Raw genomic sequence first — 19,196 nt, 5'->3', positions numbered from 1 at the left:
CAAGATAATAATAATTAAAAAAAACCCTCAACAGAAAGTGCTTTTTTTAATATTAAAAATTAAAGAAAAAAATATTTTCTACACAAGTCAAATAACTTTATAGAAGGACAATGTTTAAAACCTAAGCTTCTTGCTGTTAGTTGCATTTGTTTAAAATGGTCATTTTTAAGAAAAAGATTGAATATTATTAAGCGACTTGACCTGATTTGCCTCTCACTTATATCCATTTTACACTAGTGTAACTTCATTGGTTTCAATGGAATCACTCCTGATTTCACCAGTGGAAGTGACAGCACAATCAGGCCTGTTGTGTACAATTAAATAAGTCCTGTTTTTGCATATTTAGTTAACATTTGCATATCTAGTCATTCAGCATTGACTGAGTGCAAAATGCTTCAGACTGTCTCATCCCTCTCCTCCTACTTTATGAGCTAGATTGAGGCTGACCCCTAAGTGAATATGGAAGTCAGAATGGGAGAGGCACAAGGAGCTATCACTGCCACTCTTTACACTCTGGTGTAGGGGCAGGCTGCAACACAAGCAGTATACAAGCCTAGAATGCCTGGACTCTCCAAAAAGGGCAGCTCCTGGGTCCCTGCCTTCTGCACAGAACAGGTGGTATGGGGTAATGGACGAGTAGTAAGAGGAAGCATGTTACATTCTGTAAATGTGTCAAGCTCTCACTCAGGTGCATTCTCCCGCAGAACCCTGGAAGAATTCCGGCTGAGTCAGCCAAAGTGCCCCTGGAGAGTCCTACTTCTGCACGGCCCCTTCACACTCCCCCAGTGTGGGTTGTGGCTTAGAAGCCCCTCTGTAGCCCCAGATTTGGTATTGGTTTTAGCGGTGGGTAAGTGCAAGTTTCACTACTTTACTTAGGGGGCATTTTAAATTAGATACAAGTGGTGCAACTCACCCTGATGATATTTCAAAAGAAAACATCAGGTCCTACAGTATCTGGAAGAATTAAACACACACAGGGCATTTTAATAATTTATTTCTCTAGATCACTGTTATTTTAAATAGACATAAGCTTAGATTTACCCATAATGCAAGTGTTCCCTGTTAGCTTTAGACATTGTATCCATCAGAAAGAAAGATGCAGATGGGGCTATTTGGAACAACTGCCCTGAAGCAACAAGTATTGTGTTTCTGATAACTTTATACCAACCCCAGTAATTTGGTCCAGAGTTCAAATCTGGATGCCCTGGTCTCTTCTATGGAAGTAACACAAATCAGATGTTAACACTTCCAAAAGGAGATCCATTGTACAAGGGGAGTTGATGTATATTTGGTCATGCTGACTTCAATGAAGGACATGAAAGGAGATCAAAGTGTGAGCAAGACTTGCGATCTTTATTTTCATTGATGTTTGTAAGATGAATCGGGCAACAGCTTTATAGTTGTACCAGAGAAGGATGTTTTCATAAACCCACACCAGGCCTCCCCTCAGACTTTTAGAAACAAGTGGCTTGCTTCAGTCACAGTTCATGCCATGCAGAAGCTCCTGTTCATTGTGTTGACCGTAAAGACATTCCTTTCAATGTTCAACAAGTTTTTTGGAGCATATGTCAGATGCTTTGATCGTGGGTGTTAGCATGTCCTCCACCACCTGGTAATATATGGACCTCGGGTGAAATGTGATTTTCTAGTCTGACAGTCTCCTGATTGCCCTGGGTTTTTCCAGTCATACCTTCCATGGAGTAAATGCAGTTTTGCCCTATAAATTTTGGTGAGGTGGGTAAAGCAGCGCTCTCTAGATGGTTCTTCTCCATTCTATAAATATTGTCTTTTTGCTTTAGATAAGCACTGTTTGTAATATTGTATTTGGGACTTACATTTCCTGGAGGGCTTGAGTCATAAAGCAACTGACCTTCATCATCAGTGTCAGCATCTATATATTTATGTATGCTGGCATCGTGAAAATTGAAAGCTATTGCTATCTGCTTCTCTGGCGACGTTGGGGGTGTTCTAGCACTCGCTGTGGTGTAGATAGAGGTTTCTGGACTGACTAAAGATTGATCAGAGAGTAAGGAACTGTCTGCAGCGGCAGCAGCTCCCCTGTTCTTGAGAGCATCTGGATATAGTCTCAGTACATTTGATGCTGGTACTAATGTGCTGTTGTCATCTTCCATAAAGTTGACTTTCAGAGATCTTAATTTTAAAGGGTTACTGGCTTTTACGGAACTGTTGGGGCTTTCTATGAAAAATGTAGAGCGATGGCTGCCTTCCGGCTTTGGGTTTATCTCCATGAACCTGGTTCCACTTCCCTCTGCCCTGATTTGCTCCTGAATTGGATTAACACCTCCTTTGCAGGGAAGTGTAGCAAGTGGACTGTGGGAGAATTTCCCAGAGTCAGGGAAATCTGTAGCACAGCTTATGAAACTGTCAATGCTTGACATGCTCCTCATGTCAATGATCCCATCAGCACGGGTGGTCAATAAAGGGACCGTAGGGCCAGGAATCGTCTCCATTTCTAGCTCTTCTTTTTGCTTTCCAGGGTGACCTGTGTTTTTAGTGTTGAGGTTTGGCTGTGACTGAGTCTTTGCCATTTTGTTGTACATGTCCTCCAACTGTTGGACATTCAGGTGCTGAGGGCTGGAAGAGGACCGGGCTTTTTCTGGAGATCCTTGTTCCCTAGTTTCAAAAGATTTACTGGAGCTAGTTTCAGAGAGTGTTCTCTTGGTCCATTTCCACTTGCTGGGGGATAAATGATTGTCCTGAACTTTATCCTTTTTGCCTGTGCTTTCTCCATTCTTTTCAACCACAATATCCATCAGTTCTACACTACGGGCAAAAGCATCCTTCATATTCATGGAGACAATGCTGCCATTTCTTTTTGCTCTTTCAAGAGCTTCTCTGCGCTTGATGGCTTTCTCCTGCCTCTTCTGCTCTTTGTAGAACTCAGAGAAGTTATTTACAATGATTGGGATAGGAAGAGCAATCACCAGCACCCCAGCAATGCAGCACAACCCTCCAACTATTTTGCCTAAGAGAGTTTTGGGGTAGATGTCTCCATAGCCTACTGTTGTCATGGTGATAGTTGCCCACCAGAAGGAAGCTGGGATGCTCTTGAATTTTGTATCATCCTCATCTTTTTCTGCGAAAAAAACTAAGCTGGAAAAGATCATAATGCCCATGGCCAAAAACAAGATGAGTAATCCAAGCTCATTATAGCTCCTCCTTAGTGTAAATCCCAAGGACTGTAAACCAGTTGAGTGCCTGGCAAGCTTTAAAATTCGAAGTATCCTCATGATACGAAATATCTGAACCACCCTGCGTACATTTTGGAACTGAAGTACACTTTTGTTTGATTCCGTGAGGAAGATAGTGACATAATAGGGCAAGATAGCTAGTAAATCAATAGCGTTCAGGGGGCCTTTGAAAAACTTCCATTTCTTAGGTGAGGATAGGAACCGCAAGAGGTATTCCATTGTAAACCATGCAATGCACACTGCCTCCACATGGGCAAGCTGAGGGTTATCTGTGGTTTGTCCAAATTCATCCGTGCCTTGTAGTTCAGGAAGCGTATTAAGCGACAAGGCTATTGTAGATAATACAATGAACATGATGGAAATGATGGCCAAAATCTGCAAATAAAAGAAAAACAAGTTAGTTCATCTCAACAGATATGCTCCAATATTTATCCTCACTGTTAATAACATACAGGATATTTTCACTGATGTATCTCAGGCTAATTCTGCCCTTAGTTATACAAGTGCAGTTCCCATAAATACAACATAACAAAATATGATCTGAAAAGGGATGAGTCTGCAAACAGTTTTTAAATGTGTCTTGTATACAAAGAAGGTTTTGAACACAGATTCTCCAAACCAGTTTGCTCATCTCTACCTCTTCAAGGCACTTGTATCAGATAGCCAAAATGTCTGGAGGATTGAGAGATAATTCAGAAGAGTAGCTTTGTATTAGCCATCTACAAGGTACCCATTAAAGGCCACCTGTAGATGACAGCCAGATTTCTATCCAATTTGGGGATGCAATTGTGTACGCAAAATGCATGTGTAGTAATGCACCCTATTTAATGTACAGTTAACATAATTGTCTTCATTTGGTAACTGCACATGCGTATGGCTAATAATACTCCCTTGCATGTGTAAGCCACACATCTCCTGGGTGTGGTGCTCCACCGAGACCAGTTAGAGATTGACGAGTCTGCTACAGTTTTAGCTAAGGGTCATGTGGCTTTTAGCTGATGTGGTAGAGGCTTATGCATTTAGATCCACAGGCCTCATGTTTGATCCCACCCGCTGAAAACAGGGGTCTGTCGGCATTACACAGGCACAATTATACCATATATGACACATTCTGAATGACTAAAACCTATGGAAAACTGGCCTGACTGGTTTGAAACCTGATAAAACTTTCCCAAGGCTTTTGAAAGAAATCTTAGAATTCCAAAATATTCCATATTTTGCCTGATCAGCTATTGGAACTCATCATCATAGCCTGGGGAGACAGCTAACTTGCCTGTGAACATCAAATTACATAACTTTGAGGTGGTCACGTCAGGTCAGCACCAACTTCCAGAGAGCACATCAGCCATTAGGAACCCATTCCTGGGACAAAGAATGCAATGAGAAGAAGAAAAAGGCTAGGGGAAAAAAAATCTGTCTGTTCCTGAATCATTGACTGTGAAGAGACTAGGAAATGGTACCGTGCTGGATTACTCTATGCTCATTACAACCTTAAGATTGTGTATCTGAGCTGTCCACCCATAGCTGTTGTATACAAGCATTAAAATGGATTACGTTCACTTTTTTTGTTTCCCTGCTTTCAAGAGCCGATGACATTTTCTTTTAACTTATTTGTGGGATGCTTTAGAGTTGATGGACAATTTGAGATGCACCTTCTCTTCATGATGAATTAATTCTGCTGCTTGCTAACTGGGTGAAAGGATATCTTGTTTCTTAGGCTACTGGTAAAATACGGAAGTGCATTCAAAACATACATGTCTATGACTATTTTTATTTATTCATTGTGCTGCAAGGTGATCCTTTATGCTTACTTTTCTGCTGCTCTGCTTTAAAAACAATGTAAAGTCAAAAGCTGCATTGGCTAAATATACCACAGTATACAATGAATTATAAAATCCCATGGCAGGACTTCAACACGCTGAGTTGAAAACATGAAAACAACTCGCCCCCTTCCTCTCCCCCCTGCCAATTTGGTTAGAAATGTTAGCCTTGCTCACAATGACACTGTTTAACCAGTTTCAATGAGAAAGCACCAAGAACTACCATGAGGAGCATTAGAGAAAAAACTCTTACATACCACATTTTCAGCTGTAAGCAGTGCAAATACCATAGCACTCAGGATGCCCCAAGCTTTTGAACACATCTGCCTGCATGGACAAGAGCTAAAATGGAACACAGTGCAACCCACTCCTTGCTGCTGTGGCAGACGCACCCATTTTCAGTCACACACACTGCACCTGACTCTTATTCAAGGAGTGAAAAGTGGATGTGTTCTGCAATGCTTGGAGGCATTGCATGAGTTGGGCTGATGCAGTACACTTCAGATGTGGTTTTGGAACAAAAGTAGATTACTTATGCCTTGAAAACAAATAGGTGAAAGAGACACTGCCAGGTAATTTCGGCTAAAAAACTGCAGATTTCTATGTTTGTTTGTTTGTTAAGTGTTAAAACATCCATTTGTAATTTTACAAAGTTTTCGTGACTTTTTCCAAAACAATGTAATGCAAAACATTTTTTTAAAATTGGCTAAAAAAAATCTCCCCTGTAAAATTTGCAACCCATGCACCTAAATGAAGTGGAACAAGTGAACAGAACAAATGGTGAAAAGTATAGTGGATTTTTACAATTCCACCACAAACAGTAACTAAAGTATTACTGGCAACATAGGTAGGAAACTTCTCCTTTTTAAGTGTTTCTTTCTACTGTGGTTAAATATAACATTATTGTTAGAGAAATGGAAATGCACGAGTCACTAGAGAGAAACTTCGAACAGGAAACAGCTTAGAAATGAACTTAAATAGGTGTAAAAGCAGCAAAGAATCCTGTGGCACCTTCTAGACTAACAGACATTTTGGCGCATGAGCTTTCGTGGGTGAATACCCACTTCGTTGGATGCATATAGTGGAAATTTCCAAGGTCCTGAAGTTTTTTTGCTGCAGGATGGCCACCTTAAGATCTGCTATAGTGTGGCCAGGGAGGTTGAAGTGTTCTCCTACAGGTTTTTGTATATTGCCATTCCTAATATCTGATTTGTGTCCATTTATCCTTTTCCGTAGAGACTGTCCAGTTTGGCCGATGTACATAGCAGAGGGGCATTGCTGGCATATGATGGCGTATATTACATTGGTGGACGTGCAGGTGAATGAACCGGTGATGGTGTGGCTGATCTGGTTAGGTCCTGTGATGGTGTCGCTGGTGTAGATATGTGGGCAGAGTTGGCATCGAGGTTTGTTGCATGGATTGGTTCCTGAGCTAGAGTTACTATGGTGCGGTGTGCAGTTACTGGTGAGAATATGTTTCAGGTTGGCAGGTTGTCTGTGGGCGAGGACTGGCCTGCCACCCAAGGCCTGTGAAAGTGTGGGATCATTGTCCAGGATGGGTTGTAGATCCCTGATGATGCGTTGGAGGGGTTTAGCTGGGGACTGTATGTGATGGCCAGTGGAGTCCTGTTGGTTTCTTTCTTGGGTTTGTCTTGCAGTAGGAGGCTTCTGGGTACACGTCTGGCTCTGTTGATCTGTTTCCTTATTTCCTCGTGCGGGTATTGTAGTTTTGAGAATGCTTGGTGGAGATTTTGTAGGTGTTGGTCTCTGTCTGAGGGGTTAGAGCAGAATGCGGTTGTACCTCAGTGCTTGGCTGTAGACAATGGATCGTGTGATGTGCCCGGGATGGAAGCTGGAGGCATGAAGGTAGGCATAGCGGTCGGTAGGTTTTCGGTATAGGGTGGTGTTAATGTGACCATCACTTATTTGCACCGTGGTGTCTAGGAAGTGGACCTCCCATGTAGATTGGTCCAGGCTGAGGTTGATGGTGGGGTGGAAGCTGTTGAAATCGTGGTGGAATTTTTCCAGAGTCTCCTTCCCATGGGTCCAGATGATGAAGATGTCATCAATGTAGCGTAGGTAGAGAAGGGGCGTGAGTGGACGAGAGCTGAGGAAGCGTTGTTCCAGGTCAGACACCATCACAGCCATAAAAATATTGGCATATTGTGGGGCCATGCGGGTGCCCATAGCGGTGCCACTGATCTGGAGATATATATTGTCATGAAATTTGAAATAGTTGTGTGTGAGGATAAAGACACAGAGCTCAGCAGCCACACACTATATCACATGTCGTGATGATGCTATTCTGCCGCAAAAACACCTCAGAACCAGACTTCAAAGAGAAACTGCTGAGCTTCAGTTCATCTGCTAATTTGACACCATCAGCTCAGGATTAAACAAAGACTGTGAATGGCTTGCTGACTACAAAACCAGTTTCTCCTCCCTTGATTTTCACACCTCAGCTGCTAGAACAGGGCCTCATCCTCCCTGATTGAACTAACCTTGTTATCTCTAGCTTGCTTGCGTATATATACCTGCCCTTGGAAATTTCCACTACATGCATCTGACGAAGTGGGTATTCACCCACGAAAGCTCATTCTCCAAAACGTCTGTTAGTCTAGAAGGTGCCACAGGATTCTTTGCTGCTTTTACAGATCCAGACTAACACGGCTACCCCTCTGATACTTAAATAGGTGTGTGAACTGAGTGCCCATCAGAGGTAATCAGGAATACAGTTAGATCATGAACAACAGAAAAGAAACAAGGAATAGAAAAGAAAGAATCTACTCCAGCCCATACACAAGTAATTTTTTGTTTTGGTGAACAAGGCTGTGACAAGTGGAGGAAAATTTCACAGAAACATTTTGATCAAAAATATTGGCACACTGAATTATATAAAAATGAACCCTCAGTTGGTGAAAGATAATTTCTTCATGTCATCTCTGACTTGGCATTGCTTGATAGATTTTTAAGGCCAGAAGGGACCACTACAAAGGCCATGGCTGAATTACAAATTTTAGTTGATGCATGTGGCACGTGCTACCATCCAGTGTGATGCCTTTTGGGAACTTTTCTCAATGTGTTGTGAGGTAGAAATAAATCTGTGGGACTCACTGGGCTCTAGGGGTCACACTCCCAGCTTGCAACTTTCTCCATCATGCCATCTATATCCCATAATTTCGGTGCCTTTTTAAAAAATCCCACAAAACCCCGCAGCACTTCTCAGTGTTCACCATCTCTGACAGAAGCATGGAGCCCACAGAGCTCTGCACTGTTCTCATTAATGCTTCAAATACAGAACGCATGATTTTTCTGTATTCGTAGACCTGCAAGAAACACCACACCAATGGGTGAAGTGGCAACGTCTTCAAGGACAACTTGCTAAGGGACATAACAAAACAATCAGGTCAAGGTGGTTTGTGGCATTCACAGAGCAGCTGCAGATGGTGTATGCTGCTTCTGGGCCTGAGAAATGAGCACTGACTGGTGGGATCGCATTGTAATGCAGGTTTGAGATGATTAGCAGCAGGTGCAGAACTTTCGCCACATTCCCAGACCTGTGTGCCAAGCTTGCCCCAACCCTTCAGCACAGGGATACCAGAATAAGGGCTGTGCTGACAGAGGAGAAGCAAGCAGCTATCACTGTGGCAGCTTGAAACTCTGGATTGCTTTCAGTCAGTGAGAACTCATTTTGGAGTCAGAAAATCCACGGTAGAGGCCATTGTCACACAAGTGTTTAGGGACAATAATGATCTCCTGCTACCCAGGACTGTGACTTTCAGTAATGTGCAGGACAGATAGCTTGATTTACCGCAATGGGGTTCCTGAATGGCAGCAGATGATAGATGGCTCACAAATTCCTATTTTGGCACAGCCAACCTTGCCACAGAGTACATCATCAGAGAGGGCTACTGTTCTGTGGCTATGCAAGCACTGGTGGATCACTGGGGACACTTCACCAATATCAGTGTTAGCTGGGCTGGTCAAGGAAGATGCATGATGCCTGCATCTTTAAGAATACAGAACTGTTCAGAAAGCTGCAAGCAGGGACATCTTTTCCCAACCAGTGGATTACCACTGAAATCCAATAGTAATTCTGGGGGACCTAGCCCGTTTGGTTGATGAAGCTGTGTATTGGCCACCTCACAGCACCAAGGCAAGATTTAATTTCTGACTAAGCAATTGCAGAACAACTGTTGAATGTGCTTCTGGTAGACTGAAGGGACGCTGGTGGTGTTTATTTACTAGATTGGATCTCAGTGAGAAAAGTATCCCAATAGTAAGCTGTCTGTTGTGCCCTGGATAATATTTGTGAAGCAAAGGGGGCAAAGCTGCTGCTGAGGTGGAGGGAAGAGGTGGAGCAGCTGTCTGCTGGTTTTGAACAGACACCATGGCCACTACAAGAGCCCAGCGTGGAGCTATGCAGCTGGGGAAGCACTTTAACGGTCAGTCACGGTAGTGCTCTGTGATGGACTGTTCTCTGGGCCTGCTACATTGTGTGCTGCTAAGAATTGTGTAGTGCTCGCTGTACATTTATAAATATGACATGACTGGGTGTTTTCCTGGAGCTATGAGTTATATTGTACTTGCTGTACATGTCCAAGCATTCTTTGCTTTGAGTACCACTGTGCATTCTGCAATGTATGTGGTGAACTAGTAAAGATAATTTTATTCACCCAAAATAGAACTTTATTGTGTGAAAAAAAAAATGTGCAAAAACCCACAGGTGACATAATGCAAACTTTTAACATAAATTAATGGAGTGGAACTTTAGAAGTGGAAAGGCAGCAAACATTTTTGTCTATTTCAGTGCACAAATGTAGCGGCTACACAGACACCAGCTAACACTTGAGAAGCAAGTGGCGATCTCACTGTGCAAGCTGTGGTTTTCCTTGCTGTTCCCCAGCACAAAGTAGTAGGGATAAGGATGTGGGCCATGATGCCATGTGGTATGTTAGGTGGGGTGGGGGGGCAGGGCAAAGGGACCAGTGACCATGAAACTGTCTACGGCCTGAAAAAGTTGAGGAATTCTGGGATTTTTAGACCTGTGGGTCAACCAGAGTCTGAAGCATTTGGATTTGCTGCCTGAGAAGACCCATTTCCCTCTTCTTGTCCTGCTGGGACTCCTGGACCTTTATGTTGGCTGCTCTTTCTTTCTCCATGTTGCTGGTCATACTGTCCCCCCAACCCCTTTGTTCGTGGTCTGATGCAGCACTGGCTTGCAGAATCTCACTGAACGTGTCCTCCCTAGCACTTCTCTCTCTCCGCCTCATCAGGGTCAAGCATTCTGCAGAGGTGGTGGGGGCACTCCTCAGGGCCACCATGCCAGAAGCTGCTGATAAAAACACACAGATGTACAACTGGATTTACAGTCACAATGTAAAGGGGAAAGCAAGTTTCACACCTCCCATCTCTTATTCCCATAAACACATTTAATAAGAAATGATTAGTGACACTTTAGCTTTGGAGCACCCTTCCACAGCACTGGTCTCCAGCTCCCAGCCAGATGAGTATGGCCTGCCAGGGTTAAGTGCAGGCGAGGATTTTGTGTTTCATGAAGCACTAAAATTTCAGTCCCTATTCCATGGGTGTGAGCACAAGGTCATGGCACTGAATACTGGAACTATTTTCCACAGCTGGTGGTGATTTGAGCTAATACCTAACTCCTGAGGGCAACAAAGGCCCAGAGACCACTTCTACTACTGGCATCCTGAAGCCTTCGGGGCTTATCTGCCACTAGCCTGCTTACTGCAATGGTGCCTGGCAAACTTATTGCAGAGTGGCATAGGACAGTATCCTACCATGGAGGGAGAAATAAGGCAGCCATCTCTGTGGGTGAGGATTGCAGAGAACCTCCATGGAAGTTTAAATTGAGATCTCTTAAGAGGTTAAAAGGGACATCCTTATGAACATAAAAAAGTGTTCTTCATGCCTCCTTCCCCCGTCTACCCCACCTAATCCAACAGGGAAATGAAAAGCAGATGCCCACTTTATTTCTGTTTTTTGTACTGCTACTTTTCCTCATGTGAGTAAAACAATGAACAGCTGATACTTGTGTCTTGTTAACTTGGCGATGGATTGGGTGCCATCTTTAAATTTAAACATGGTAAGGAAAAATGCATGCACACAGTTACCCAAGTTCCTTTCTTCTTCATCACCCTCTTACGTGCTCATCTGGTAGGACTGGGTAGACTGAGGCAGAGTCTTGAACAGTTCCTAGCTCACGATATGGCTGGAGCCCGCTGCTGCATCTCTCTCCCACCCCTTGCTGTTCATGGCAGGGATCTCTGTCTTGGGCTCCTCTGGGGTATTCAGAGTGGTCTGTTGGTGGGATCTTTGTCAAGAATGGCATGCAGCTTGTGGTTAAAGCAGCTAGTCCACTGGGCACCACCAGATCCAGTGCTGACCTGCCTGTCCTTATGGTATCCCTGGTGAAGTTCCTCTGCTTTCACATGCCACTGGTACAGATCCCAGTTGTACCTCTTTGCCAGCATCCCCTGAGCAATCCGTTTGTAGATGTCCACGTTTCTACAACTGCACTGTCTCTTCTTCCCACAGGCCCAGGAAATCCAATATCTCCTGTTTACTCCAGGCAAAAGTGTGTCTAGCGCACGGAGCTGGCATGGTTGGTTGGGCAGCTGAGCAGGTAAGTATGCTTGCCATGCTGAGCAATCAGAAAAAGGCATTTCTAAAACATGCTGGGGGAGCAGAGGAGCCTAAAAAGGGATGAGCCCCCTAGGCAGTGGAGTTTACAAATGTGACCAGAGGAGTCGCTGTCGCAGGGCATGGGGCATTGTGGGACAATGTCTGGAGGACTGTTAGGGTCAAAATAGGTCATGCAGTGGTTACACTCACACCGTATTGACCTCAGTAGGTTGACCATGGTGTCACTTCCTTCGGGACAGTGGTATTACTGCATCACCGTAATTGGGTGCTTATGTCAGCCAGAGACAGATCTTGCTTTCTGTTGTGATATGCCCAAATAGGTTGATGCAAGGTGATTTATGTTGCCCTAACTTTGTAGTGTGGACCAGTCCTTAGTCTGACCTCCTGTATGATACAGACTTCTAGACTTTTACGTAGTAATTCCTGCAGTGGGTGAACTATTCTTCTCTTCTATATAAATGAACATTAATAAGCCCATTAGCTTGTGGGATGAACTGGACATAACTTTTAGAAAGACAGTTTTTTAGCTTCTCAAGTGAGTCAGCTGTAGATAGTAGAACGGAACCCAGGCATTCTGGCTCCTAGTCCCCTACTGCATGAAGAACCGCAGTAAATCATGGCTGGGGAATCTAAGCAAAAGAGCAGTATGTGATGTCCACAAAGGATGGAAGAGGTGCAAAAAAGAGTCAGAGGAAGACCAAAGGGCTGGAGGGGCACAGAGAAGACTGTGAGTGCACTGAATAAAACAGGGGAAGATTAGGAGAAAGGCACCCATGCAGAGGACTGGTGTACAACCAGAAGGCTGGAAGAATGCTGGGTTGAGGAGATACTGCAAAGAGAGGCATAGTGGAATGACAGGAAAAAGGCTCAAAGATTTAGGGGAGCAGTAGCTTCCAAATTCAGACTCAAACGTTGAAGTCAGCTATTCCAAAAGGAATGAAATCCAGATTTTTACTATTTCAGTATTGTTATTTATTTAGCAAAAGTGCTTTCTCGAAGAGCAAATAAATGACATTGTAAATCAGTGAATCATTTCAGGTAAGACTCTTTTAGTGTTCCTTGCTGTGATTTCTTTAGTATGACCCAACATTTCTAAATATGTTTGGGATGTTTTAAATCGTAATTCCTCATTGCTTGATGGGTTTAGTCTGTACATATTATATACGGAAGGATTTATTTATAAACCTTGATATGTCTGGTGTGTTTATGTCCTTTACTTTCAGTTCAAATATCAATCACTGCACCTTTACTCATTGGATTACATCCAGCAATAATTAGTGTCGCATCGTTTATTTCTTTGGATACACTCTCTTGCTTTGAAGATCAAGGTAATGCCAGGTGAATGTTAATTTGAAAAGTAGCACATTAGGGGGTAGAATTTGTTTTTGGTTTATCAGCTTTGGTCACTGAGTTAAGCAGTACACAAAAGAAGCCATTTATCATTTCTCCTGCAAGTCACAGCAAGATGCCACCTGAACTACTAAGCTATATGTTTTCCCCTTTTTTGAGCTACAACCATTCTTTGTCTTTAGGAACCCCATTAAGCTATGAGCAGCTTTTAAAATTAAACTTGTGTAAGATATCCTGAAGTGGGTAAAAGCATTTACATCCAGAAACGTACACAGAGCAGCCAGGGATAACATTCTCTCCGCTCTCTCTGATTTTTCACCATGGTATCTGGTTAAGATGGACAACAGCTATCAACCAGTAAATGCATTAGGTACGTGCTAGTTGAGCAAACTCAGATCTAGCTGTTGTTATCAATTACTGAGTAATGACTGTGTTTGGTGCTATACGGATCTGGTCCCAATTCTGAGGTGATTGCAATCTGAACTTCTGCTACACTACAAAAATCAACCTGGGAATATTAATGTATCCCATCACAAATGGAATGGGCTGTTTCAGGGCAGTTTTGAACATGGTCAGGTCCCGTCTGTAATGCAGGATAGAAGTGTGTCTTGGCTGTGTTGGAGAACAGCTGTGCTGCCATTTGGTTCTGAAGAGGGAGGATGGGGTCTGATATGGGAACCATCAGCACTGGGAACAGAGCACAGAACATGAGCAAAGATGTCAGTGAAGGAGCAGAGAGTATATGAGATGGTGTCACAAAGGGAGGAAGAAGCAGCAAAGGAAGCAGTGAGGGTCAAGGACACATCCGAGAGAAGACAGAGGCTGCCATGGAAGTGGGGAGAAGGTATGAGAAACGGGAGGAATGGGAAGGGGACCATTAAGAAGGCTTCACTGCTTCCCCTTAACTCTGTGATCATGGATCACATTTGAAACAGCCTGCTGAATCAGTCATGAAAAAGCTCTTCTGGGAGAGGTAGGCATATCTCCAGGAGTTCTTTCTCTAGTGGACAAACCAGGCCTCTGCAATACTGTGTACCTAGGGGCGCTCTGGGCTCATGGCAGCAGTAATTGCCTTTCCATTCCATTCCCAATACTACCTATGTTCCCTTCCTTCTTCCCCACTGCTCCTTTCAGTGTTCACAGCTGCCTGGTGGCCTTACTACAGCCTGGCAAAATCCATTAGGTCCAATTGTGACATAAGCAGGAATAATTCCACAGAGGTGAATACAGTTGTAGCTGTGTCAGCTTTTGACGACTGGAGCCCAGTGTCCTTCATAGACTCATAGACTCATAGGTCAGAAGGGACCAATATGATCATCTAGTCTGACCTCCTGCACAAGGCAGGCCACAAAACCCTACCCATACACATTTATAACAACCCCGAACCCATGACTGAGTTATTGAAATCGTCAAAATTGAGATTTGAAGACCTCAAGCTGCAGGGAATCCACCAGCAAGCGACCCATGCCCCACGCTGCAGAGGAAGGCGAAAAACCTCCAGGGCCTCTGCCAATCCGCCCTGGAGGAAAATTCCTTCCCGACCCCAAATATGGCGATCAGCTAAACCCTGAGCATGTGGGCAAGACTCACCAGCCAGCACCCAAGAAAGAATTCTCTGCAGTAACTCAGTTCCCATCCCATCCAACATCCCCTCACAGATCATTGAGCAGACTTATCTGCCGATAATCCAAAATCAATTGCCCAAATTAAACTATCCCATCATAACATCCCCTCCATATACTTATCAAGCTTAGTCTTAAAGCCAGATAAGTCTTTTGCCCCCACTACTTCCCTCGGAAGGCTGTTCCAGAACTTCACTCCCCTAATGGTTAGAAACCTTCGTCTAATTTCAAGTCTAAACTTCCTAATATCCAGTTTGTACCCATTCGTCCTTGTGCCTACATTAGTACTAAACTTAAATAATTCCTCTCCCTCCCTAACGTTAATCCCCCTGATATATTTATATAGAGCAAGCATATCCCCCCGGAGCCTTCTTTTGGCCAGGCTAAACAAGCCAAGCTCTTTGAGTCTCCTTTCATAAGGCAGATTTTCCATTCCTCGGATCATCCTAGTAGCCCGTCTCTGAACCTGTTCCAGTTTGAATTCATCCTTCTTAAACATGGGACACCAGAACTGCACACAATATTCCAGGTGGGGTCTCACCAGCGCCGTATATAACGGCACTAACACCTCCTTCTCCTTGCTGGAAATACCTCGCCCGATGCATCCTAAAACCGCATTTGCTTTTTTAACAGCCATATCACATTGGCGGCTCATAGTCATCCTGCTATCAACCAATACCCCAAGGTCCTTCTCCTCCTCCGTCGCTTCCAACTGATGCGTCCCCAACGTATATCTAAAATTCTTATTATTAATCCCTAAGTGCATGACCTTGCACTTTTCACTATTATATTTCATCCTATTACTATTACTCCAGTTTACAAGGTGGTCCAGATCTTCCTGAATAGTATCCCGGTCCTTCTCCGTGTTAGCAATACCCCCCAGCTTCGTGTCATCCGCAAACTTTATTAGCACATTCCCGCTCTTTGTGCCAAGGTCAGTAACAAAAAGGTTAAATAAGATCGGTCCCAAAACCGATCCTTGAGGGACTCCACTAGTAACCTCCTTCCAGCCTGACAGTTCACCCTTCAGTACGACCCGCTGGAGTCTCCTCTTTAACCAGTTCCTTATCCACCTTACAACTTTCATATTCATCCCCATCTTTTCCAATTTAACTAACAGTTCCCCATGCGGAACCGTGTCAAACGCCTTACTGAAATCGAGGTAAATTAGATCTACCGCATTTCCTTTGTCTAAGTAATCCGTCACCTTCTCAAAGAAGGAGATCAGGTTGGTTTGGCACGATCTACCTTTAGTAAATCCATGTTGCAATTCGTCCCAATTACCATTGACCTCAATGTCCTTAACTACTTTCTCCCTTAAAATTTTTTCCAAGACCTTACACACGACAGACGTCAAGCTAACAGGCCTATAATTACCCGGATCACTTTTATTCCCTTTCTTAAAAATAGGAACTACGTTAGCAATTCTCCAGTCGTACGGCACAACCCCCGAGTTTACCGATTGCTTAAAAATTCTCGCTAACGGGCTCGCAATTTCACGCGCCAGTTCCTTTAATATCCTCGGGTGGAGATTGTCCGGTCCCTCCGATTTTGTCCCATTAAGCTGTTCAAGTTTGGCCTCTACCTCAGATGCGGTAATATCCACCTCCATATCCACATTCCCGTTTGTCATCCCTCCATCGTCCCTAAACTCCTCACTAGTCTTATTAAAGACCGAGGCAAAGTACTTATTTAGATATTGGGCCATGCCTAGGTTATCCTTAACCTCCGTTCCATCCTCAGCATATAGCGTATAGCGGCCCCACTTCTTCTTTCTTTGTTTTCTTCTTATTTATGTGGCTGTAGAACCTTTTACTATTGGTTTTGATTCCCTTCGCAAGGTCCAGTTCTACGCGGCTTTTAGCCTTCCTCACTTTATCTCTACACGTTCTGACCTCACTAAGGTAGCTTCCCTTGCTAATCCCTTCAAACCTGCTCCTGAGCATTTACCCTCTTACCAACTAGTGAATCAACTACATATCTGCATTTCTAGAGCAAAACAGTGTCTCTGTTTCTCTGTGCTCCTGACCTGCAGCTTCACTGCTATAGTATTTGAAATCCTTCAAAAAGACTGTGAGTGATTTAGCTCTGGGGAAAGGTCATGGACTGACAGCCCTGAGGCTGAAGTCCTTTGCAGCAGAAATGCAAGCTCTGCTTACATTGCACAGACAGCTGGAGAGGTGAGAGCCTAATCAGTTCTCTAGATCTCGTGGGACTCTGTTTAGTATTATTATTAGTATATTACCATAGCACCTAGGAGCCCTCGTATGGTAGTGCCAACAGGCTCCAACCAGGATGAGGGCCCCTTTGTGCTAGGTGTGGTACAAAACACATCTTCTGAGCTAGTCCCTGCTCTGCAGAGCTTACAGTCTAAATACAAGATGGACAAAGGCTGGGAGTGTGAGTCAGAGGCATAGGGAGGGGAAGTGACTTGGCCAAGGCTGCACAACACATTAGTGGGAGAGCCAAGAATAGAACCCACATGCTCCTGACTCTCTGGCCACTCCCCTAATGGCTAGACCAAGCAATCTGCCCAAACCAGGTGCCCATTATGGCCAGTTATGGTAGCCCTAACAGTCCAGGTCTGAGTGGTTCTGTATTCCCAAGACATCCCAACAAGCTCACATACCCAATTCACATATGGTTGATATAACTCCAAACATACAATTCCTGCCAGGTAGGGTTTCAAGCTGCTTCAGCTAATTCATCTTGCATGTGATGTTGTAAGTGTTCTCTCCCCATCAATCCCCAGCCTCCTTTCACTTTGTTTAACTGTGGGCTGTCATGATTCACCTGCCTGAAAGCAACATAGATTTTGTTAGTTCCAATCAAATACTTCTCCAGGCATCTGCCAGAAGGTATTGGATTGCACTGGCTCTTAATGATATTGCTGTGTTGGAATGTAAGTTTCAACAGATACAGGCAGAATTCCAGGGACACAACACGGCAGTACAGTCCAGAAAGCTTCGCCTACACTAGATTGTTCTCACCATTGCAGAGATTTAAGTGAGCCTCTGACTGAATTTCTGTGACTGTTAGTGATTAATTAGTGCTAAGTAACCTTGGGGAAAGCAGAGCAAGATTTGTTAACGAACACAAGCATGCAAAATGCATGCCTATTGTGTATATGTAATTATCACATGTGCACATATGGGCTGGTTATGTGAAAATGAGCCTATAATGTCAACTGTTCGTGCACCCACAGGCCCAAAGATACACTGCATTCACATCAGTGCATGAAACTACTGTAATCATAGGCAAAGATATTTCACATTCCCATTTGTGTACCATGCTTGTTCTTGAACATTTGGCGCGAGACCCCTAATAACCTGTCGTGGTGATCATTCTTGAAATACTTCATTAGTGCCAATTCCTGCTCACTTCCTAAGAGTAATGCCATGGGATCAGGATCAGGCCCAAACCTTGTGGAGGCCTAGAGATACAGGCAAGATGGGCAGGGCTTGGTCCTTATAAGTGTCCCACCTAGAAAGAAATCTGCTCAAGAATTTCTTGCTTCTCTCTTCCCCTTCCTGGCAGCCAAAGTTTGCAGGCAGCAAAAATAAGGAGCAAGCTCTTTCTTTCAGTATGTAATGGGGTGAAACTTAGGGAGGGAGGAATCTGGTGAGCATTCAGGCCTTGGGATGCTTATCACAGTATTATTGTTTGTTATTTGTATTGCAGGAGTACCTAGAGGCCCCAGCTGAGATCAAAGACCTGAACATTTCAAAGCAACCAACTGGATCTGGATACCCAGTTCTCACTAATGGGAGATGGATGTCCAAAAATCTCAGCTGAACCTTTGGAGTTTTTTCTGCTAATGGCAACATGCCCCCACCCCTTTGTGTGTGTGTTTATACTTAGTAGTGAAGAAGACCCAGCATGGGAGGTGGAGAGAGCAAGTTGGCATTTGAAAATAGATCCAGCATTCTTGGAAATACAGTGAGAGAACTGGAATGGAATTGACAAGCCCAATAGCACTTTGGTCTAATGCTTCTCCCCCTACCCCCTGTTTTAAAGCTCCAGAGAGGCCTGCAGAAAAATAAACTTGGCACCAAGAACAAGTTTCATTCATGAAACCTTACACTCCATTTGCTAAGGGATTTTCCCCTTCAGTCTTCTTAGTTCCCTAAGGAAACAATATACTTTTACTTAGTGTAATCCATGGCCCTTTACCTCCATTCCTAACTATAAATAGTTCTCTGTCCACCCTGGAGCTACCCAACCCTTGGAACATACAAAGCAGAGTGTGGCAGAAGTGACACCATGTGTTGTCTACATGCCAGGGCTATGCTGTAGATGCAGCTGTGCAATTCAAAAGTCCCCGAGGCTAGTTGCTCAGCCAGGGTCCATGCAAATGTTGGCTGTGAACACACACAGGCACTAGCCTGAGACCCCGGCAGTCCCATAGACACGAGTTAGTGGTTTAAGGACAAGAGCATCTGCTTCAGGGGTTAAACGGGGGCAGCTGGTGGCAGTCTGGAGAGCTGGTACTTTTCTCCCCACAGGGTGCCAGCTTGTGCTCAATG

At 44.0% G+C, this 19,196-nt stretch overlaps 1 protein-coding gene across 1 annotated transcript in view; it reads right to left on the bottom strand.

The window, feature by feature from the left end:
* Window positions 1–1,296: 1,296 nt before the first annotated feature.
* Window positions 1,297–19,196, bottom strand: part of KCNB1 (potassium voltage-gated channel subfamily B member 1) — a 210,040-nt gene continuing 192,140 nt past the window's right edge. The window contains exon 3 of the mRNA XM_075072259.1: window positions 1,297–3,587. Within this exon, the coding sequence (XP_074928360.1) occupies window positions 1,569–3,587 (2,019 nt within the window). The 3' untranslated portion in view covers window positions 1,297–1,568. The remainder of the gene's footprint in view (window positions 3,588–19,196) is intronic.

Source organism: Chelonoidis abingdonii, chromosome 14 (assembly GCF_003597395.2).
Source record: "Chelonoidis abingdonii isolate Lonesome George chromosome 14, CheloAbing_2.0, whole genome shotgun sequence".
In the NCBI taxonomy this organism is placed as follows: Eukaryota; Metazoa; Chordata; order Testudines; family Testudinidae; genus Chelonoidis; species Chelonoidis abingdonii.
The sequence above is the reverse complement of the archived record's forward strand: the minus strand, read 5'-3'. Positions and strand labels throughout refer to the sequence as shown.